The sequence below is a fragment of the Diorhabda carinulata genome, chromosome 4 (genome assembly GCF_026250575.1).
Source record: "Diorhabda carinulata isolate Delta chromosome 4, icDioCari1.1, whole genome shotgun sequence".
NCBI classification, from domain to species: domain Eukaryota; kingdom Metazoa; phylum Arthropoda; class Insecta; order Coleoptera; family Chrysomelidae; genus Diorhabda; species Diorhabda carinulata.
In genome coordinates this window covers 21,634,985-21,658,710 of record NC_079463.1, presented here as the reverse complement: position 1 = coordinate 21,658,710, position 23,726 = coordinate 21,634,985, and the positions used below count along the sequence as shown (strand labels likewise).

At 32.4% G+C, this 23,726-nt stretch overlaps 1 protein-coding gene and 1 long non-coding RNA gene across 3 annotated transcripts in view; one reads left to right on the top strand and one right to left on the bottom strand.

The window, feature by feature from the left end:
* The first annotated feature begins 655 nt into the window (after positions 1–655).
* Positions 656–23,649, top strand: LOC130893294 (uncharacterized). Its single transcript, XR_009059184.1, has 3 exons — positions 656–1,077; positions 16,764–16,878; positions 19,158–23,649. It is a non-coding gene; the product is annotated as an uncharacterized LOC130893294 (long non-coding RNA).
* LOC130893293 (lachesin-like) overlaps positions 11,782–23,726 on the bottom strand; it is a 101,485-nt gene continuing 89,540 nt past the window's right edge. For both annotated transcript variants that reach the window (XM_057799276.1, XM_057799277.1), the window contains exons 9-10: positions 16,960–17,119; positions 11,782–15,718 (exon numbers count right to left, since the gene is read on the bottom strand). In XM_057799276.1, coding sequence (XP_057655259.1) covers positions 15,526–15,718; positions 16,960–17,119 — 353 coding nt within the window. In that variant the 3' untranslated portion in view covers positions 11,782–15,525. The remainder of the gene's footprint in view (positions 15,719–16,959; positions 17,120–23,726) is intronic.

The following is a 23,726-nucleotide window of genomic DNA, read 5'->3' as shown; positions in this document are numbered from 1 at the left end:
TATGCCAGAAATTGTATTATCCCATTCTAATAATATATTGAACAACCTAACGGATAACTGATCTTCCTGGTTTAATCCCCTGTTTGTCTGAGAACATTTTGATAATCTTTGCCTTTTTTTCGTTTTTGTATGATTATACAGATAAAGTCTGAAAATATAAAGTATTCCTGTATAAAATTGATTCTTCTTACGAATTCTCACATTAATTAGAATCATACAGTAAATAAATAGATGTAGAAATCACATTTTGTGAAACAAACAATACGATATGTTATTTCTTATTTCATGTAATAACTTCTAGAACTATTCATCTTGTAAATCTATTTTTTGGTAAAGTTTTCTCATATAAAATTCAAAACTTTCGTTCGAAAATCAAATACCTATATTGTGAAAAGTTTTGATGTGCATAATAATAAAAATATTATATTGAAACAGATTTCCAATTTGATGAAAAAAAAAGATGATGTCCGAAAACTTTTATAACGGAAGCGTACGATACGTTTTTTTTTCATATAGTTCACTTACCGTTACGAATGACAGAATTTCGACTCCTAATTACAGTATTTAATTTTAATTATAATCAAATAATGTAGTTCTTATTATTACCTAAAATTTTAACCTTATATAAATAAATTAAGTACGCCTATGAAATTTCACCACAATAATGGCCGTTTCTGTTAACTGTCATTAATTATCGACTGAAATAACCACTTGCTACTTGATTTTTACATAAAAAGTCTAGTTTCATCCATTTCTGGTAATATTCCATTACGCGTTGGCCATTGTCGTGTGTGTTAACTCGAAACAGTGATGAAAATGATTTTTCGATAATATTGATTTTTTTGTTAGCGTCGAAAGTATTGATTAACTTATTTATCTAATGTCGAAAATTAGTGAAACAAAGTTTGAACCGTGTTTAACGAGTTTTACTAAATATAAACGGTGTGTGAAGTTCGTGAAAATGTCTTTTCGTCGAAATAGTGACTTTTGGAGACATGTAAAACTGATTAAGACAAGTTATGGTGATTTAAATAGTTCTAATCATAGCAGGAATAACTGAGCAGATCAATTCAACAGGTATTTTATAATATAATATTTTTCTATTAATATCGTGCTAAAAATTATTTAATCAATAATTATCGATTGAATTGAATATATGAATAGGTAGGTAGACAATATTTTTAATAATATATTTGATTTTTCTGTATTTCAAATTGATTTGAATTACATCATTTTGTTCTATATTCCATGCAATTATTCTTATATTCAAATTAATGTCTCAATATTCAATAAAATAGATTTCTTATTAATGTAATTGTTGAATTAGTTATTTATAAAGGTCATTGTTATAGGAGGTAGCTACAATTATGATACTTTTTTTTCAACTTTTCTTAGATCGTTTTATATTTTTTCGTGACAAATCATATTGGTTTTAAGTCTCTTAATAAAAAAATCAGTTCAAAATGATTTTCTTTCAAGAGACCTAAAATCGAGTGGATTTATCAAGAAAAATTATATTTTACACATATACGGATTGGAAGATGTAGTTAAAAACTTTTTAATTCGAAATATTTGGATTTGCATGTGACTTATTTATTTTCACATTTCTCATAAAATTTGAATTTTTTGATGCTGTCTTTCTTTATTAAACGATTTATTCCTGTTTATATTTTTGTTTAGTTTTTTAATTCTCAGCCCAGTACAATTAGTGGTACAATAGGTTGACATACGCGTTTCTATCAATGATATTAGCAGTACATGATGTTTTTGTAAGGTGATGTTCACAATTAATGATGTTCCACAGATTTTGCAGCAATGCCAGTGAATTTACTTGTTTTGAATATCAGGAATTAAGTTTAAATTTTTCTCCAGTTGTTGATTGTTAGTTAGATATTATTTCCATATTTTCTTTTCAATATTTGGTTGTTAAACAACAGCTTCAATTGTTGGTTCTCTATAATATAAGAAAAGTATCAAAAAAATGAAGCAATTCGAATTTTATATAATATACAGGAATTGTCATTAAAAAATCATTGTTTGATTTGTAATTTTATTATACAACCTTTTATACAGCCTTTTATAAGCCCTTGCAATCACTCTAGAACCTTCTAGAAACTTATGTCTAGTTATGAATAACTTCATTTAGAAACCTTAGTCCAATAAGGGTTACCCATTTGAAATCATTGCTTCGGGTTTTACCAATATTTAGATTGGTAGACCTTTGGTTTGGCTTTTTGAACTTGAGGAAAGGTTTTATTTTGTGGGGTCCATTTTTAGGAGATGGAGGCTTGGCTGACGATAGGAAAGACGTCCATATGTAAAAAGAAAGTAAAAAATAATTATTGATAACGTTTTTAATCATTCAAATTTTATTTACATTGGGCAATTGTATCTTAATGGTATTAAGCAAATCGAGGACCAGATTTGAATTACTTTAGCTTTGATTAATTTAGGTTTACTTTTGCTTCAAATTGGTCATATTTACTTCAGCTTCCATTAAGTTACATTTATTTTAGCTTCAGTTTGGTTAGGTATACCTTACCTTCGATAAGGTTATATGTACTTTAGTTTCCATTAGGTTATGTTTACTTAAGCTTCGATTTGGTTAGGTTTACTTGAGTTTCTATTAGGTTAGATATACTTTACTTACGGTTTGGTTTAGTTTAGTTTCAAATTGATCAGATTTACTTCACCTTCTATTAGGTTACATTTACTTTAGCTTCAATTAGCTTAGATGTACTTCAGATTTTATTAGGTTAAGTTTGCGTTAGCTTCTATTTGGTTAGATTTATTCTAGATTCGATTAGTTTAAGTTCACTTTAGCTTCTATTTGGTTAGATTTATTGCAGTTTCGATTAGGTTAGGTTCATTTTATTTTGGATTAGGTTATTTCAATTCGACGAAACTATTTATCTATGAAAAGCGATGTTTTTTTGACAATAAAGGAAAACTGCTGTAATTCGTAAATCCAGAGACCAAAAAGTCGAGCCTGAAGTACTGATTTCCGGAATCTAAATGCTAAACTAACGTGTTTTCATCATGATCTCAAACCGAGTTATATAGCAGAATTTTCTAACGAAAAAATGAATAATTTATTGATTTAATATTTTTTCATTCATAAATTATTTAGAATTTAATTTTAAATGCATTTTAATCGTTTTCATTATTTAATTTTCTTAAATTTTTAAATTATAATCCTTTATCAACCGTTTTGGCAGTGTTCGTACGTCGCGCATCGTCCTTATTCAGCACACACACATTTCAGAGTAAATGTAGCCTGAGAAATCGGTAAAGAAGTGCCTTTCTTCATAGATCACACCTTCTATTGTTCGTTTGGGACCCCTCAGTAGATTAGCGATTAATGCCTTCGGGACGCTGCCGGCTGCATTGGCACGGACTTCTTTCCTTTTATTAAATATGAGGAAAATCGTTGAACGGTCGTGGCATCTTGATAAACGTCTTTTCTGAACAAACGCGAACATAGATTCATACTTTTTCTTCATTTCACTACCGATTTTTGAACTTTCTGTATTTTATTTAGTGGGATGCTGATTCCAGATATACCGTGAAGGTATTTAAATTGAATATACGGATTTATAAATACAAATCAAGTTGTTTAGAACACCCTGTATGCTTTACATGGTACAGTATCTTTTTCAATGTCTATTCAACCATCAAAGACATCAATCAAAAGTGTCGTTTCAAACTAACAACGTGGAATATCAAATTTTGAGAGTTAACAAAAATTAAGTCTCTCCCTATATTGCTATAAATGACTAATGATACTTCATAATAAAACGATATCCCATTGTAAGTTAAGGGTTCGAGCGCCAGCGGACTTTTCACTTTATCATTACGATAGGATGTTGATTATGTCAAAAAGAACATTTATTATCATTAACGAGACAGGAGAAAAAATTTGACATTTTATTATGTTCCACTATAGCTTATTCAACGCAATTATATTATATAATTAAAATAATTATTTCGATAAATAGCGAAATATGTTCGAAACATCAATATTTTTAACTGTTTTTGAAAAGAAACCTAAAATCAACACGATTTATTTATATTTATTCATAAATACGTTAGAGTAATGAATTTTCGTGATCCTTATATCATAGTTAGTAGTCAGAGACGTTTTGATAAGTCCCTTGTGCTCAGCTAAATTTAACAAAGGTCAATGAACCTTTTAACGCCACTATTCAAACTGTGAGACTTGCCTTGGTACATGGGCACCCACCGATGACGTGGTCTGCTTTTTCTCCCTCCTCCATGAACCAGAGGCATTTCAAATACATATAATATAGAGAAAGCGTCTTGGATGATCGACACTTTTGTGGCAGCTCTATTATCTGAGCAGATTGAGATTCCCTCCATCACAGCTAATACTTTGAAGACATGTTCTCCAAGGGAGAAATGTCTTATTTTAGGATATCATTAGCAGGAACTCATCCTCATTTGAGTACCTGGTGATTTCGTTATTTGGAATAGAGAAGTTAAAGTTAGCTGTCCACCGTTGGTCAGCGATTAGTGTCTTGTTATTGACGTGATCATTCACATTCACCTGCAGCTTGCAATCTGCTGTTGATAGTCAGTCTATGTGTTGTCTTAAGTACAAAAATTGAAGGACCAGTAGTTGCCTAGAAGTGGCGAGGTGCCGAAATCAGTCCACTTGCACTTACTAACACGGTGAGCGTCGATCACGTTTACTGATCAATACAATTCGTTTATCTTCAATGGTTGAGGTTTTTCGAAGCCGATCTGAATATTCCTCCCGGTGGATACATTTTCTTTACTCTCTACGTGATCCGTAAATGATTTTCAACTCCTAAATATTTCGATAACGTCTTTCCCGTCTAATGATCGACTTAATTTCTTATCGAGTTGGTTATTTGAAAACGTGATAAAGATAGCGAAACGATCTTTTATGAGTGATTCAAATGAATTCATTGTCTTATCTCTATACGTCCTTCCGACTAATTGGCCATAAAGATTGAGCCTTTTCTCAAAAGGGGCACAAATACCACTTTATCTTTCAATTAAAAGCGAATTTCAATATTTTATAATACTTTTTAATTGCATTGACACAGAACCGGTCTTGGGATATCTTTCGCAAAAAATAAATATAATCTTATCAAATTTGGGGCAAAAAAATCGATTCCACTGAACACGAAATTGTATTTTTCTTAGTGAAATCTTGAAGCTAACGCAATTAGTTTCAAAAATATTTCTTTCTCTCACAGTTCAACAAAATGTTATATTCGGTAACCACCCTTTTTATGCTTGTTTAGGGGTAACTGACTTTTAAAAAAAGTTATATTCCTAATCCACCACTATCAATTAACCATCTCTGTTAACAAAAAATAAGTATTTTACCTAAAAATTGATACAGTAAGTGATAAAGTTGCTCATGCGGACACCATATTACGACAAAACCAGATTCAGTCTGCCGTCAATCAATGTCAGCCAGATCGCTGATAAATCAGGCCTTCACAAGTGCTAAAGCCCAGGAAGAGCTCAGAGAAATGCGAGGAGTGGAGCCAAGCCAAAAAGACCAGCTACTGGTCCCCAATTAACCCCATCCCATCGAGCAGCCCGTTTACGATTTGCCAGAAAACGCGTTAATTGCACTGACGAAAAAAGTATCCCTGCATGGTAGCTATGGAAGAGGTCGAGTTTGCAGGAAACCTGGTTAAAAAGTTTCGCATAAACTAAAACTTTTGGAAGAGGTTCCTGGATGGTTTGAGAGCCCATTTCAATGGAAGGATTAACCGCGAACAGTTTCATCCTAATGCAAGGCAATGCCCGTCCAGAAATCGGAACTCAAAATGGCGCTCACGAAAAAATGTGATAGCATCGAACAAGATCTTATTCGATCAATAAAAAGCGATTGGAAGCTGTTATTAGGGCCAGGAGCATTTTGACGAATTTAAGCTGCTAATTTCTTTACTGTAAATTATAACCCTCTTCCGTTGTGTATGATTCCTTTTGATACTTTTTCTGTACCAAAAAATAATTGAATTACAACATAAACCCTACAATAATTCCGCTTTTTATATATTTATAACCATTAGATACACGCTTTACCTTAAGACGGTTCTGAAAAACGAATTAAAGTTCGTTGGTTGCCTTTGAATTTGGAACAAAAGAAATATGGCCATTATTATACCGTTAAATTGGAATTAATCCAAAATCAGATATATCATAACGATTTTATAATTAAATAATGAAATATACAGGGTTTTACGCAAATTGGAATACTTAATGATGGTGGCCGAGTTTTCGTTTTTAAAGTAACTTCTCTTTCATTTGCGCAGGCATAATGCATTTCCAACACAAATGTTAGCATACTTAGTTTTGATCTTGCGGACCTAAAAGTTAATCTTCGTATTGCTTTAGGTTAGGTTAGGTTTCTAAAAGTCCAAGACTAGTCTCGTTTACCAAATAGAAGAAATGGATTAACCCCTATATTAATATGGTCACTTCATAGTTCTAAACAAATTTTATTCACTTTTGAATTATTAAAAAACTCGTTTTCATGTCTTATCGAGTGATTAAAATCTTTTCAAACCATATAATCCAGTTTCTCTCAGCAAAAGGCAAAACTTATCGTACACCCAGTTAAATTTCTTCGAATCCTTTCAATTTTCAGTGTCTTTTTTTCGCGGGATTGCGTTTTAAATAATTTTGAAGGGCACATAACATAACAGGTTTTAAGTTGGGAATTCCTTTCTAAAAGTGAAATAACACCCAGAAAGATATAGAACAAAACAAATGGCAATAAGAAAGAGAATCGGAGAGGCAATAGGTAGGTCTGAGGAGATTGCAGCGTTGTCACGATGTACAAAACTATTTGAAAACCAATGAAACAAATTTGAAATGGAGTAAACAATGGAAGGATCAGAAATAGTATGAGCAATCTTTTAAAGCTAACCGATTCGGGTTTATAAATGCTGTTGGTTCGATGGAAGCATTGTGAAGCATTATTCTCAGTGCAGATCCTGATACAAAGAAATGAAATAAAACAAGGAAAAATAATGGAGATACAGGAGAGAAACACTAAGGACCTGAGGCCGCCTGGATAATAAAAAAGAAGTTTTTGGAATAAGTTGGAAATTAATCCATTACTCCAAAAGATCCTGCGAGGCGAGGTCAAGAAAGAAGACGAATCTGGATCAATGAAACACCTTCCCTCAACTCTTTGGCATTGCTGTTGATAGCTTTAATGTTGTAATAATGATCGCCAATATTCGTCACAAGGAAGAAATTATTTAATCTACCCTCTTATACATTTTAAGTCAGCTAATTAGGGAATCAAAACAAATCAAACAAATTAACAAGTTACAGAACAATGAGATGTTAATTGAGTTTCCCGTAAAATAATTTACCATTGTCCGCGTTTCCGCTCTCGTGAACTTATAAATAATTTGAATTTGGTTTGTAGACCATAACGACTATCTAGTAACAAGTTGTATCTAGCTCGGTTTACGAAATTGTAATGGTTAAGGCGGAACAAAAAATTAAGAGAGAAAAATTTTGAGATAAAGATAAGTGATGGTGGAAACGTTTTGGTAGACTTGGAAGATGATCATTTACATAGAAATCTTGACCCATTGATCTTCTTTTGAAAACAGTTTTCTAATAATTTCTTTCCGCCACTTGGGGGATAGTCCCAAAAGTATAAGACCTGAAGTTTTCAGTGAATTTGTAAACATGGAAAAAATTGGTAATCGTTTTATGATACAATATTTTCATTTGAAAAGTCCTTAAATTCTACTCTGGATGAGACTGTTCCTTCGTTATCAACAGTAAAATATTGTGTAGCATAGTTTAGACGAGACTGTACGATCTGCGAAGACCAGCAGCGCCGTATTCGACCAAATGAGATAAAGACTCCAAAAATGTTGAAGAAAATCCGCTGGATGATCGTCGACTGGAAGTGCTTCAGCCAGCATTCCAAAAACTGCAATAACTTCACACCAAAAACAAAAAAACAATCATCAAAACAATGGACTGAAGAAGAGGAATCGGTTCCAAAAGAGATACAAAGACCGTTCCATGTGCAGGCAAGGTTTTGTGGGATGCGCGTGGGATAATTTTTCTATTTAATGAACAATGGACGTCTTAACCATCATGAACGTCAACTTTAACGATCTGTGTACCGTAAGGGTCGTGCCAAAGCGATGTAGAGAAGAAAGAGCTACAGAGAGAGTATTTTATTTATTTACTAAATTGGAGTGTAAATCCGATTTATGGAAATGTTGAATACGAACACTAATTGTGTTTCTGTTTACTGATTTCAGTTTTTCCCAGTGACGTAGCATTATTTAAAACAGAATAAAATAAGAACAATGTCTGACGTAACTTCCTTCATAACAAAAACAAGTCTTTACACTTTTTTAAGTGATACTCTACCTTCCCAAATGATGGTACTTTTAGGAAAAACCAAAAACGTATACGATAATACGAAAATATCTCTTCTGCAAGTAGAATTTTTAGGGTAGGCTGTTAGTGTCTAACCCTTCTACCATTTACCTTAGAAAGACAGATTAAAGCACATTATATAATACAAAGTATGCGATCTCTTAAACTAAATGAACTAAATGAAGTTTTGTTTGTTCAGGAGGAAATTCAAAGTGATCTTTTCCTAGATATTCTGCTCCCTCTTCGACTGGGCTTTCGAAAGACGTGCATTAATTCTAGCGTCATGTTGCTGGGAGCTCACTACGGCTCGAACTGCTGTGTTTCTAACACCCCCTTCAACTTAGCCTTACGCTCGAACGTGCGTTATGACTTACAGTCACTTCGGAAAAATATATTTTCCGTATATACCCTGTATGTAATACTATAATCTTCATTATGCATAAGCGAATAGGATGTTTTATTCCCACTTGTTGGCGTATGGATTTTAAAGAATTTGAGTAGATTTGGCAACGTTTTTCAATATTTTATATCAAATTACCACACTTTTTTTAGTTTTTTGATGTACTTTTTTCAATTTTTGCACCTATTTTACGTAAACATAAAAAACGAACATATTCTACAAATATAGACAATCAGATGATTGCAATTAAGTTTTTATCGCACTAGATATAGGAAAATTGAGTTTTTTTATTACGACGATAGTCCCAGCAGTACCTGGCCTGACTTGGTGAGATGGTGGTAGTTGCTTGCTTCCAGTATATTAGAAATTACACAATCTTTGCAGCATATGTTTAGTATTTGTTTGGCAGCTATCCATAGATAGTAGTAGTATAGATGTTTCAATCGAGTTTTTGGCAATGCTTCACAGAAATAAAGCAGCTTCACACCCATTGATGAAACGCGGGTCCATCACTTTACACCCAAACTAAAAAAACAATCAAAACATGGGACTGAAAGCAGAGAACCGGATCTAAAGACGGCAATTGACCGTTCCATTTGCAAGTAAGGTTTTTGGAACGCGTGTGGGATAATTTCCGTGATTTTTTTGATAGAGGAAAAACTATCAACGGCAAGTAACTTATTGCAACGTTTGAGCGAAGAAATCAAGCAAAAACGTGTTATTGTAACGTATTTAATTGATGAATTAAAGTTCGAATTGATATCCCATGCACCCTATTCGCCAGATTTAGCCTCCTCGGATTATTTTCTGTTCCCCGACGTAAAAAATAGGTTGGTGGTCAAAGATTTTGCAATAATGGAGAAGTTATGTCGGCAGTTAACGGCTATTTTGAGTAGCTTGACGATTTTCTTTGTTGGGCCACTTACTTCTGGAGCTCTATCAAGGTAGCGGCGTCAAATTAGCAAAAATCAATAAAAAAATATGCAAAATTTGGAGCTTTTTTGTTGCTATTCAGTTGCTGAAACCGCGATTTTGTTGCTTAAGCCGTTCGCGAAAAATCGCAATTAATGCTAAATTCATATAAACTAGCATAAAATTCTGGATTAATCAAATAAATATCGAGTGACCCAAAATTTGTTGCTGCAAGTAAGTACTAACGAAAATTAGAAAAACAAAGACCGGACGAATTTTTTATACTAGCTGTAATTTTCTTGTCACATGCTAGCTTGAATTCGTCTTGTTGAACAACAAATGTTAAAGAAATTTATTTGCTACATTGAACAATGTTCAAATGAGCCTATCGCCTATAGAATAAGCAACAAAATGTGGTACTTTTGAAACGATTTTTAAACGGCTCTACTGAGAAAGAAAACCAAAAATAATGTTTTTTTTCAACTTTCCGCTAAGAAAATTGAGTAAATCTAGGGATTTATACAAAAAAAACATTTCTTACGCCACTGCATATATTCATATATTTTCCTTAGATTGGAGAAAAGTCGTCTTTTTTATATACGAGAGAAGCATTCTTAAATGAAAAACTGAAAACTAGTTATGGTCTTGCTTTTACTTCATTTACATCGCCATTTTTCGTAGGCTGTCGCCGTTCTTTGCCTAATGCGCGACTTTGTATTCTCGAACATGTACACACTTTGTAGTCTGATTAGGGTGAATTATTGTGGGCAGTCCCCCATCACTTAACATCCAATAAAGTCTCCGAAGAAATTACGTTTTTTCTTTTGTTTTGTTTGTTGAAAATAAGATAACAGACCTTATAGACTATTTTTACGAATAACAGAGTATTATAATAATAACCCATAGGCGTATCTTCTTCAATCGTATGATTTATTGCCTTTTCATTCAATCATACGAAAAAAATTATTTTTCTTTTGAAACCTCTCCTTCTATTTGTGCTCATACTAGTACAATCCGGCTTAGTTCCCAATGAGATTGGTGGTGATTTAACCACCATAATTGCACGATTTTCTGCAATTTCATATTTTTTGAGAATTACCCTTTATGGAGACAGAAAAAAAATTTTTATAGGAGGCAGATTTGTTGGAGTTGGCTCTGATATAGGAGTTGCTCCTCTACAGGGCTGCGGTTGTGGTGGTTGCGTGCGGTGATGTTATCCTGGCTGCTGATAAGATATTTATCATTCTAAAATGGTAAACCTATCAGAGGCGTCTGTTCAACGTTTTGGAAAAATCAAAATCACCTTTCATTTAAGGCCATGCGAATCCTGCCCACCAGTCACGAAAAGACGTTCCATTTCACTATTATTCTGCAGTTTAAGTTAATCTACCCCACGATTTAAGGGTAAAAAGTCTGCAACACACCTACAATTTCTGGCCACGAGTTTACAAAAAGAAATTGTTAAATTTTGTTTTGATGATTATTTACATGACTTTACATTTTCTTCGTATGGATCACCGTAAAATGTAAAAACGTTGAACTTTACGACATCAGAATCTGCAGTAATCTACAAAACGCGAACAAAACAAACCCGGAACTCGTGATAATTACCCCGTTTCGAGAATGAAGGTTATTTGCAAACTTTAAGGAAATTATAGAAATCGGAACAGTGCCCGAGAAACGGTAATTAGCTGCCGTTTGCCAAATTGACTGCAGAAACCCTTTTACGGGTAAATGGACAGCCGTTCTTGTACGGTTCTCTCTGGACGAGAAAGCGCAAAAAGGTATTAAATTACATCTACTTGTCTTAAACAGGGAAATTTCGATTATATTACAAAATAACGTTTTTCACACGAAAATTTTGATAGAGAAATAAATAATTATATTGACGAGACTTAAAACGCTATAAACCGTTATACAACTTACGAAATATTTAAAATCGAATGCAGTGAATCGACTAAACAATCAAATTGATGTAATTCAATAATCGTATCGGTTATTTATAGGGATGAATTAATGGGAATATGTGTAAATAAAACAACTTTTAACAATAAATAATTATTATTTCAGTCAAAACATTTATTATTATAAACAAATAAAATCACGTGTATTTTCAACTCAAATTAGAAACAATATAATAAATATTCATGAAAATTATCCACCCTGTATGTAAATAACTGCGAATACACATTAGTTTATCCTTGCTTATTCGTGGAATCCATTTATCGAAGTCTCAAGTTCAACTACTCTTTGAAATGGATTGATAAATTTGAAAAAAAATTTTATTGGGGTAACAATTTTTGGGAGAATGGAAGATTAGATAGAGAAGGAAAAGACGTACAACAGATCGAGGAGCGGACCTATAAGTTAGGTTATGGTCTGTTAATTGTACGATGACTCGGAAAAAGATATTTTTGTACAAAATGCGATTTTATTTTAAAAATCAATTGTAAAAAAAACAACAAATTAAGTTTTTGACATCTGCGAGGTCGATAAATGGATTAGGCAACATCGAAAACGCAAAATTAACATGATTTTCTCTGATTAAAAGTAAGTGAGTTTTCTCGAGATTTGACACCATTTTAGGAGATTTGGGATGTCAAAAATTCTTGTACAATTCACCGGAGTATTATTATGGTGCAAGATCCAACTTGTCTTAGTGCCAGGCTCGGACTAAAACTGAAAAAAAGTCTCCCTTGACTGTACTAAGTAACTCAGGGTTTCCAGTTCTGTTGAACTTTTTTTTTCATGAAAATTTTTGAGTCGTCTTTCTCTTTTCTTATCTAATTTCTGAGCTTTTCAGAAACTTAATCCTCAAATAGAAAACAATCAAAAAAAACGGTGGAAAATTTAGGTAAATATTACCCCAATAGAATGATGTGTTTAAAATAATTCAAACATTCACGCACATTTGGAAACAATTGGGAGAGCGGTCACCCTACTTTATATAATTATTTTTTTTTTAATGAAAGTGGCGTATTCAGATTTTTATACAGTGCGTATAATTTTTATTGAAATGGTCTATATAAATCATTGAGAATATATTGCAATATTTAAACAACTACATATACAGGGTGTTGCATAAATATTGTAAGAAAAACAATTTTAATTAATAATCAGACTTAATAGAACACCCTATATTTGTATTTTCATCGAAACAAGAGATATTTATTTTCAGTAAATGTTTGGATCGTAAATAATCAAAATGAATTTACTTTATGGGTATATCTCGTTGTTAACTAAATCTAAATTTTCGATTTTATTTTACGAGATAATTTCATCGAATCATTATAGGTAAAACAAATTGAGTACATTCATTAAAAGCTGTTTAATATAAATATTTACAAACTGAATAATCAAAATTTACAATAACTAGTGATTTCGTAACAGTATGTACACGAGGAGGGGAAGTTTTTATATATTTTTTTACATAATTACTGAAGCGTTCACATCTATGTTTCAGTACAATCGAATATACGAAAGTTTTTTAAAAATTTCTCGACACCTGTCGTACGGCGTTGTCTTTTCAAATATCCACGATATTTAATTATTAATTATATCCTGTGTATAAAGAATTTTACGCCCTTGGAATTTTTCGTAGTTAAATTTGCTTCTATTCACATTACCATCTTGTACGATAGTCAAGGAGCCATTCAAACTGGTTTTGGAATCTTTAGACGAGTTAAATGAGTTACGAAAAACTCTCCAATTGGTTCCAGGACACGCTAAAATTAAGGGAAAATAAAGACCTTCAGCAGCTAGAACCAAATAACATCCTGAGGTTCCTGAAAGGAACGGGAGGATAATTACCAAGTTTCTGGTGTGCTGCAGAATGCCACCAGTCTCATTCCAAAATCTCGTCGCCTCGACGTCATGTTTATGCCATGTCACGTATGACTTCCTCTAGGAAACTGTCAGCTCCTGGTGTGCTGCGAGCTCCTTGGTTCGTTTCTGGTTTGCAGCAAAGTGATGCAGTCGAATTGAGGTCTCTGTGATATTGCTTTGCAGGAATTTTTCGAAACTGTAAAACTTGTTTCTCTTCAGGGGAACGTACCATCTCATTTTTTGGTGATTGCCATAACTAAAATTCATTTTCGTCTCACCACCCACCGTATTTACCAGATCTAGTTCCCAGTGATTTTTTTAATCAAATTTCACTTGCAGAAAAGAGTTTTTCGATAATCAAACTATTATTTGAAATATATATTTAAAGAAAACGTGAAAAAAAATTGTTTGGAATTTTATTGTTTTGAAACTTCTTTCTTTGTTCATTCGAAACTTTCTAGACTACCCTCGTATAAACTTGGATTTGAGGTTTTTCTCTATTACGTTTATAGTTTTTCCAAAATTAAGATTTATATATTTTCAAAAACATTTACAATATATTAAAACAAAATTTCAATTTAAAAAAAATATATAGAAATCTAACAATCTATGAGAATATTGAATAAGGCATCGAACAAATATGGTATCATTAACTAGAATCCTCTATATTACCATACACTTTCCCATAATACATTGACGTGACCAATAAATATAAATAATAAACAATTTATTATGACGCATCGGATTCTAAAGCCATAAATTTGATTAACAGATTTAAAATGATGATTTTCAATGATTTTTGTGTGTTAAAATCACCCTAAATTTGTCATTGCAGTATAAAAGTTAACAATCTCCTAAACAAAAAATCGTCAGGCTTAATTTCTGGTAATTTTGGGGTTTCGCTTCTTCCAAATTAAAAAATTGTGCAGAAATCTCCATAATTTCAGTTGGAATTTACTATACTACACCAACACTCAATTTCCTTGTTTCCATTACCAAATTATCATCTTCAGTGACTGAATTTACATTTTTTATCGCAATCAATGAAAAATGATATGCATATATCATACAGAGTGTTTCAAAAGAAAACTCTCCATTGTTGGAAATTTTTGGTCTTTGGACCTTGAAGCACTATAACTCCCCAGAGATTGTCCCCCAATCGTTATATTTTGAGCTCTCCTATGCGTCTCTACTCTTATGCGAAAAATAGTTATTATGGGATACTCTAGGTGAAAAATGATTTAAAATTTCAAAAAGAGGTAAAAATTGAAGTTTTAAAATATTTATTGATCACGTATCAGATAAAAATAAAATACAAGACAAACAAAAAACGTATAAATCACTACTAGAAGTAATTAACTGTACAAATAACGAAATCTTTTTGACACCTTGTATATACACACTTGAGCAAAAAAAATCGACTCAGGCGACACTTCTGCAATCGCATTGGAAAAAAAACTGAACACAAATATCCTATTTATTATTATTATTATTATGAACTGGCTCAAATTTAGTTCTGCCACGTACCATCGAGGGCACTGACATCGAAAATCCTCCTTGTTTTTTCCACTGATTAACGACTGAGTTTGGGTTTCTTCTTAGGGTATGTTCTGTGTGATAAAGCCGTTCAAGTCGTCATCCTAGTGCGACAAGGTCAGATTCAGCGAAAAATAGCCAGAGTGCTGATGATAAGTCGGAAATTACAATGGAGACAAACACCGAGTTGGTTTTTATTGAAACTGGCGGTGGGTGAGGGATGATAAAAATTTTATAGCATCGGGGATTGTTATTAGGGCCGCTAGCGTGCGACTCGAGTCGATTTTTTTGCTCACGAGTGTAGTATGACAATGTTACAACTATTACTGTTAATTACTTTCGGCAGTAATATAAAGTGTTACAAACACAATGTATAAAAAGGAACATTATTGTCACTAGAAAAACCTCTTGTTAACTGTCGATCGTCAAATCGTTGTCGCTATTATAGAGGAAAATAGAACTTCGATTTCTGGAGCTATAACATCAAAGAATCCTACCGTTAATATGAAATATCCTATTGACCGCGCCATAATTCGACCGGAAAAACGTGATGATGAAGAAGAGGACGAATTCGGCTCGTCTATAATCGCCACGTTCTGGTTATCGACGTAGTTGGCTCTGAAAACGGAAAAATCTCAATTAAAAATTTATGGTTTCCGAAGAATTTGCCACGAGAATCGTATTTAAGTGGTAGGGACTTTTCGATTCGAATTCGTACTTAGTTTGGTTGGTGTGTTTCACTTTTGGTATGAATAATTTCGCATTATGTTGAAGTTTTTGCAAAATTTATCATTTTCATGAATAAAAGATAAAATGCTCAAATTTCGATTGTCTTGGATATACGAAAAAGTGATCTGTTTAATTTTACGAGGGCTATTCAGAAATTTGATAATTTTTTTTCTTTTATCAACAAAAATTTCCTTCGCGTTTCTGCTTAATTGACATCACCAAAGGCCACCATATGTTAAAAAAAACCATCAATCTCTTTGATTTGACCTTTTTGACTTCATTAGGTGAGCTATGAAGCATGTTTAAGTTTTCAAACCGTGCCCTTGTGAGCGTTGACAGTCACAGATGAAGTGATCTGCAGTTTTAGCATAAGCATTACATGCTTATTTATATTGAGCAGTTGTTGGGTAATAGAGGCAGAAAATCCTTCTATGACTGTCTTAGCTTGTCTCGTGTCAGGAGTCTCTATCAAGCCCGTCTTGCAAACGGACCGTTGAGAAACGTATAAGCAACAGTATTTACTATATCAAAAATGGATTCTGGTCTGACCAGTTCTTGTAGAAGCCGGTTACATCGATTGAGTATCGCGTGTACACATTCCTCTGCTCGGAAGATGAGGATTCGTTTATTTTGGGGTGTCGGTCCCCAAACTATTAGTCTTGGATTACTCCAAGTCCATAAAAATGTTTGGACATTCACGTGTAGTTTTTAAAAGATGCTTAGCCCCTTAGACTCGAAGGTGGAAGATCCAGTAGTCTGCTGGAGTTAGAGTTTCTGGCGATAAGTTTTGGTATGCATAAGATTCTTATGAGCTTGCTTCATCTTCCGTTGAATTTTATCAATCTTTCTTGACTTATCCACTAGGAAGTCGACGTGATTTTCTTTCTTCACGTTGATGCAGTTATTGGATTATAAGCAATTAGTTTTTTTGCAGAAAACCTGACTTTTCATCTAAAATGTAAGAGGTACCTACAGGCGTACATTGCATGGCAACTTCATGGAAACCAAAGAAGGCAGTGAGCGCCTACACCGATCTGTATTCCATTGAGGTAAGTAACTTTTATATTCATTTCTATGTTCTTTCATTCGAAAATTTTTGAGTCTATACCCGAAGTAATCATTATTCGTACCTGGATGGTGTTTCGACAGTTGAATGTTGAAATGTGGATTTTTCCAGAAGGTTATTCGATATATTATCTTCTTCTTGATCTTTTTCGGCCGATCCGAATTGTTCGTTATAATCGTCTTCGTCGATGGATAAACTAAAGCCTTTCGTTGGTCCTGGTATTTCTGGAAATAAACGATTCCATCAATATTTATATATTTAAAAGTTGTCGATTTTCGAGGGAGGTTCAAATATTATTACATACGTCACCACGAATGCATGTTAAATGCCGACGGCCGTAGAGCGACGTTTTATCATTCGTTGTTTGGTATTGGAAGGCATTAGAAACCCGGAACATACCTAAGTTGGTCTGCTGTAGCCTAACGTTCAAAGATGGCCGCGAAAATGTCGAGAATGAATAAATAAATGCGTCAGGGTGTTTGTCTCGTTCATATTTGAACCGCCCTCGTAGATATAATGGTTTAGTGAACTGTCATATTTTTAGTTGCTTGTCCTGTCAATTTAGTCAAAGTTTTGTCATGATTTTCGCTACTGTTTGATCCCACTTTTTTCATTCATTAATTACTTTCTTGTGTTTAGATTCTTCAATTCAGCAGTTTTTTCATGTACATCTCGTAAAAGCCTTGCTATCACTTACAAATATTGTGATAGGTTTCAAAACTCATTTTTGAGATACAGTACCTCGGTATTGACCCGTTTTTTCAAATAATTTCATTTCTATGTCAAATTTGTGCACAAAAGTTCTCAAATTTCAAAAAAAATGTCATTTTTTTGTATTAAAATTTATCTAAATCATTCTTGTAACTTTTCTAATACCTCCGGTATAATTGAACATCGAGAAATGTAAATAGTTTGATGTGAAATCTGGGGATCTTTAAGGGAAGCGCTTTATTGACCCGCGCTTACCAATTTACCTTCCAGAGTTTAAAAAATCGTGAAACTTGTATAACTTATGTTAGCAGAAATTATAACTTTCCCCTTGTAAAATTTTCTGCATACAGCAATTGGTATCATTGTTGATTTCTTAATGTAACTTATGAGGATTATCTTCAACATTTAATACATTGTCAAATTTTACGTTTTCTGATACCTTAATATTTGTGTCCAAGTAAATTTTGTCTTTTTTGAAATCAGTATAGAATTTAATTTCTTTCATTTTGAAAAACAGTAAAATTTCGAATAAATATTTGTGGATATTCCCAACCCTTTCTTCATTTTGTTTTAAGAATAGTTGTTTTTGAATTTTAAAGAATACGCTTCAAGTATACCGGAGGTGTTTGAAAAGTTACGAAATGACGTTTTTACGAAGGTTGTTTGAAAAATTTTAGACCTAACGAAGCTTGTTCATAATCTACGAATAGTAGAAGTAGTTCTAAATTTTGGTCTTGGTTATTGCTCTGTATTCTTTTTAATGTAAAAATCTTGTCCGCGGTGCTTCGCTCCTTCATAAACCCTCTTAAATATTCACAGAAGCCTCATTTATGAATTGGTCTCAGATTTTTTTGTATTATTCTGTCCAAAACTACAATTATTAGATTACTGCCCTTCCCACATTCTTTTTATCAGTCTGCAGATGTTTTTCCCTTTATTTCTAATATTTCCGCTATGATATCATTTTCTCTGTTCGATATATTTGGCGCACCTTTTTAATTTCCATTATTAGTCTAATGTGATTGCTCCCTCTTTATTTTTAGAGTGCCCTACTGCTCTGTATATTGAGATTTTTTGGAACTGTTGATGGTATTCTTTTTGAAAAAACACTGTTTACACTACCACTACACTAACACTCACTATTACACTGTATGAAGCGTGTTTCGATAACCAAGTTATCGTCTTAAGAGACTGAAGGTCGAAACGCGCGTCAGACAGTGTAATTTTAAGTGTTGGTGTAGTGGTAGTGTAAACAGTGTTTTCAGTACTACTGCTCCCTGTTTTTTACTTTGTGCTTTTCTCACATCCTGATGAAGATTTCTTATTCACATACATTGCTTTGCTATTGCTTCTAGTTTCCCTTTCATACGTTTTTTAGTAGTGGTATTGCCTTTTAAAAATAAATATTTTATCACAACGTGATATTCCGACTTATTGAAAAGTGCTGAATAAGTTCAGGTTGATATTCAAACAACCCTCGTATATAGGATAGGTACCCTTTTTATTGGGGCAACAATGTATATTACTATCATTGTTTTTTTCTTATTTTAGATATTATCTGAGGATATCAAGAGGATAAAAGAAATAATGCGACGCCTATGGATTTTGATATTCTAATGGGAAACTTTTCATTTTATTTGTGTTTAATTTTTGATCGTTATTTTTTTTATCATGTTTGCAAAATCTACTGTTGAATATTTTCGCTTGTTTAAAATGAAAAGTTTCCATTTTTTTTGCTTTTTAAACTCTACATAAAATCGTATATTATGTTTAATAAATTTTTTTTTCAAATTGAGACGTATATTGTTGAAAAAAAAAGAGAAATTGTTAATTTTCTATGTTCTATCGACTAATTTAAATAACGTATCTTGATAATAATGGAAATTCGTCGTTTATTTTCCTTGTTTTCTTTTTCTATGCGTATTTCAGATACGCACGCTTCTGTCTTGGAGAAATTCTTCAAGTAAGATCTTGCTGTAGTCTGTTTGGAAATAATTCGCGACATTTCCGAACGGGCATTGAAAAAATGTCATAGGTCGTCCCGGTGGTTGTAAATCATGAAAATATGAAAATACATACATACGCCTATGACATTTCTTCGTTGCCTTTGTCAAACAACTTGTTCCAAAAAGACTGAAATAGCATCTTGAACAAATGGTCATGAACCAAAGTTGCCCCTTCACGGGGTCAACCGGTGCGCGGCTCATGACTTGAAGGAGACCCATAGAAAGGATTCCTTTATGTCTAGCTCTTGCAGCGAACCGGCCCGTGAAGGGGAATCTGAATACCATGGAACCGAAGCGGTTTTTTGTTAACTTTTTAACCGATAAAAAATGCAAAAATATCGCACACTGGCGGACAAACACTGAACTAAGAGCGCCCTCTGGCAAACAAACGCTGAACTAAGAGCGCCCCCAAACAGGAAAACGCTGAACTAAATAGCTCAAGGGCTAGATGGCGTTATGTTAGGAGTTTGTTCGCCAGAGAGCGCCTTTTTTAGTTCCATGATTGTCCGCTAGGGTGTGTTTATATTGTGCAAAAGGAACGTTTTATTGAAATCATAATATATACATTGTTTATATAAAACAAAATCATAAAAAAAGGTCGAAAAACAATTTTTGCTACCAAGTTCCGTTTCTTATTACAAGTACGAAAGTTTTGAACGTTTTTTTTTTCAAAGAAAACAATTACACCTTGCAGAAGATATACGGGTCTATCGAGACCCTTTGCATATGGTTTTTCCTTTTTGTTCGCATCCCAAGGGATACCGCATCACTTTCAGACCCCAATTTAAGGATAATAATTGGCCCCTGAAAGTGACGCGATTTCCTTAGGAAGCAAACAAAAAGTAACGTACACTTACCATTTCTGTAGATGTAATTGTTTCTTCGTTGGAAAACGTTCGAAACTTCGTTCCATATTTTTTCTTACCTAAATTACAAGAAATGCGGTGTTAGTAGCAAAAATTCAATTTCTAATAAAGAAATTTTTGCTTAATTTATAAAAATATCCTTTTATATGTCGAAAGTTTAATTTAAATCAAATTGATTAACTAGAAAATATTGGGTTATAAATAAAATTGAGGTTATGGACATTTTTATAAATTAAAATATCTATTATACAAAACGTTAAATCGAGGGTAATCCATTATTGATGCAAATGCTCATTTGCTTATGTTTATTCCCAAAGTTAAAGTTGTTAATTTGCTATTTTATTATTTTATCTATTAATTGTAACTTTGAAAATATACAATCAAATAGAAAACTTTTTTTTTAATAAATTAACTGATGAATTACCCTTAATCGTAGTGGTATGATCGACTTTGCAATTAAAAATTATAAATATTTGACTGCAATTTCGATCATTCCCTTATAAATAAATAAAACAAATTAAAAATTAATAAAAATGGAAAAATTATACAACTAAAATAATTTTTTAAATGAATTAATTAAAAAAACATATAAGCGTCTTTTTATTACCAACATCCTGTGTGTAAGTGTATACTTTAATTATTTTATCAACGTTTCGAAAGTAGCTCCAATCATAATCAGTGGGTTATGCATATAAATGAAAATAGTTTTACAAAAGAATATTTATTTATATGGATTAGGGGGTAGCTTTGTTTATCTATAGAAAACTACAATGAAAAAACCGTTTTCCGTTAATTTGGGAGGAATTCGATACATTTTTATGCGGAAAAAATTAAAAGCATTGTCTCGTAATTTTTTTGAGAATTTCGAGGTTAGATTATGAAATTTTTTATCACAAAAATGTATCAATATGTTTCAAAATTTAGAAAATCTAAATAAGTTTTTTAATAATAGAAATTGGGAAAAATAAAAAACGACAAGATGTGTCCACGGGATGAAAGTTTGATAAAAGAATTTTGAGTTTTTTTCCACACGAAACTATCGATTATTTTCAAAATTGATGAAAAAGTACTTTTGTGAGTCATATTTTTGAAAATATTTCCGAAAAATGATATTTTTTGAAATAGAAGATAAATAAAAAGGGAAAGCTGCTAATCTTTGTATTTTTTTTTTCGAGAATTTAAAAATACAAAAATGTGGATATGTTTCAAAATTTGTGTTGATTAAAACTATGAATTTTTATAAATCGAAATTCTAATGGGAAAAAAGTTTCCTTCAAACTCTATTATTTCAAATATTCTCGTAGCCTTATATAAAATCAGAATTCCTTTCCATAATATTCAATATATGCATAATCATATAGGCAATAAACAAAGAAAAAGAACAATAACTTCTTTACGAAAAAAAAATATCAAAATTAAAAATCAACAGTGTGCGGTATAAACCTTTGAATTTGGCAACACAGTTACCATAATTCATCGTGTTTCACAAGCTATTATTGCCGCTATAAAATAGATCTGGATGCCTGTATCTCTCAAACAAACGTAAAGAAAAGGGAAGATAAGAAAATACCCCGAAATTGAGTTGCATGTGACGAAATCTCGTTATCAGTAATGTGGTAGCAAGTGTTAGGGTGAAACTCAAGCGAACAGGAAACTATATCAAAGCATAGTTGCGAAACGTGTGCCTTTTGAATAGGTTTGATACTGTGACTCCAATAATACTGATTGATAAGAAAAAAAAAGGTTAAGGAAGATACAGGACTAGATGACAAATAAAGAAGGGGTTGAAAACAAGGTTATATTTAAATATAAGAGTGTCGATTAGAAAAAAAATCGTATGTACGTCACTGTTTAGTACCTTACTCGCGAAATTGCACTTTTTCAGCGAAATAACGTCCATAAAATCCTCTTCCGAGTCCCTTGAGGTTCGTTTCCATGGAAGGATAATGAAAATTCATCCTGTGAGCCTGAGAGATTTGGCGTCGAGGATTCAAACCATTAGAGGAAACGACCGAACTTATCAACAGTCATTACGATTTTATAAATAGTTCGTTATGAAAATTACGTACCGGAAATAAATAAATTCAATACACATTTTTAATAATATTACTTCAAAAAAAAATAAAAACTGTTGTCCACTGTTGCCAATACAATCTAATATTCGTTAAAAATACAAGGGTTGCTACTTGAGTTTCGAGATATGGCAACACTTATGTGAATCACATTACCATCATAAAGTTTGACATTTTTAACTTAGTAGTTATTTACAGATACTCGAAATATTTTTATTTTGATCAAAAAGTGAAATAGAATCGCGAAAAAATGAAGACTATTTTGATAAACAAGAAAGCCATATCCAATTATAAATATTCGTTTTCATCTGACTTCAGTTGCAGCTCTCGTAGAATATTTTGTTATAATGAATCGGTACGTAATTTCAAATTTTGTTGCAGAAGGTGTCGAGCGCTCCCACCAAAATTTATCAACGCATCCGTGCACTACTTAAAATTTTGGCACGCGCGCTGCCCAACGCTCCCACCAAAATTTGAAATTTATAGGCTCGTCGGTGTGCTACTAAAATTTTGTTAGATGCACTTTTGACACACCCGCCAAAATTTTAAAACAGCAAAAAAGCAAAATTTCATGGGGATAATTCGAATAATTGGATAATTTTGAATAAGAAAAATACGAAAATTGAAAAAAAAATCGAGAAAGAAATAAACGGCAGTTATTGTAATAATTATCGAGGATGAAATTAATTATATACTACCTAAATACATGGATAGGAAGAAAAGGACCAACTCATTTGGCAACATTAAATAAAATAGACTTCATTTAAACATATTTTGTTCGGAAAATCTACAAATAATTAATGATATAATTAGAAATATGGATTAACTAAAAAAAAAACACATTTTTTGCCAAAAATCGATTATATCCATCAACAATCAATCAACTTTATCACTCTTGGTTATCATTAAAAATGTCGTAGATACGTTCTTCGATTGGTTAGATTGTTCTTATTGTAATTTGGTCTTTGTTTATATAATAACGCAGTTATCGAAACAGACCACGACAGAAATAAAAAAGTTGCAAGAAGGAATTTAGAAAAACGTTAAATTTAATAATAATTTGGTATTAAACGCAAACAAAACGTCCTTACACTACAGGAAAATCAGTAATTTTAAGATAAAATCTCGATATTTATAGATTACGTCATTATTTTTTTACATTTTTCTGGACGAAAA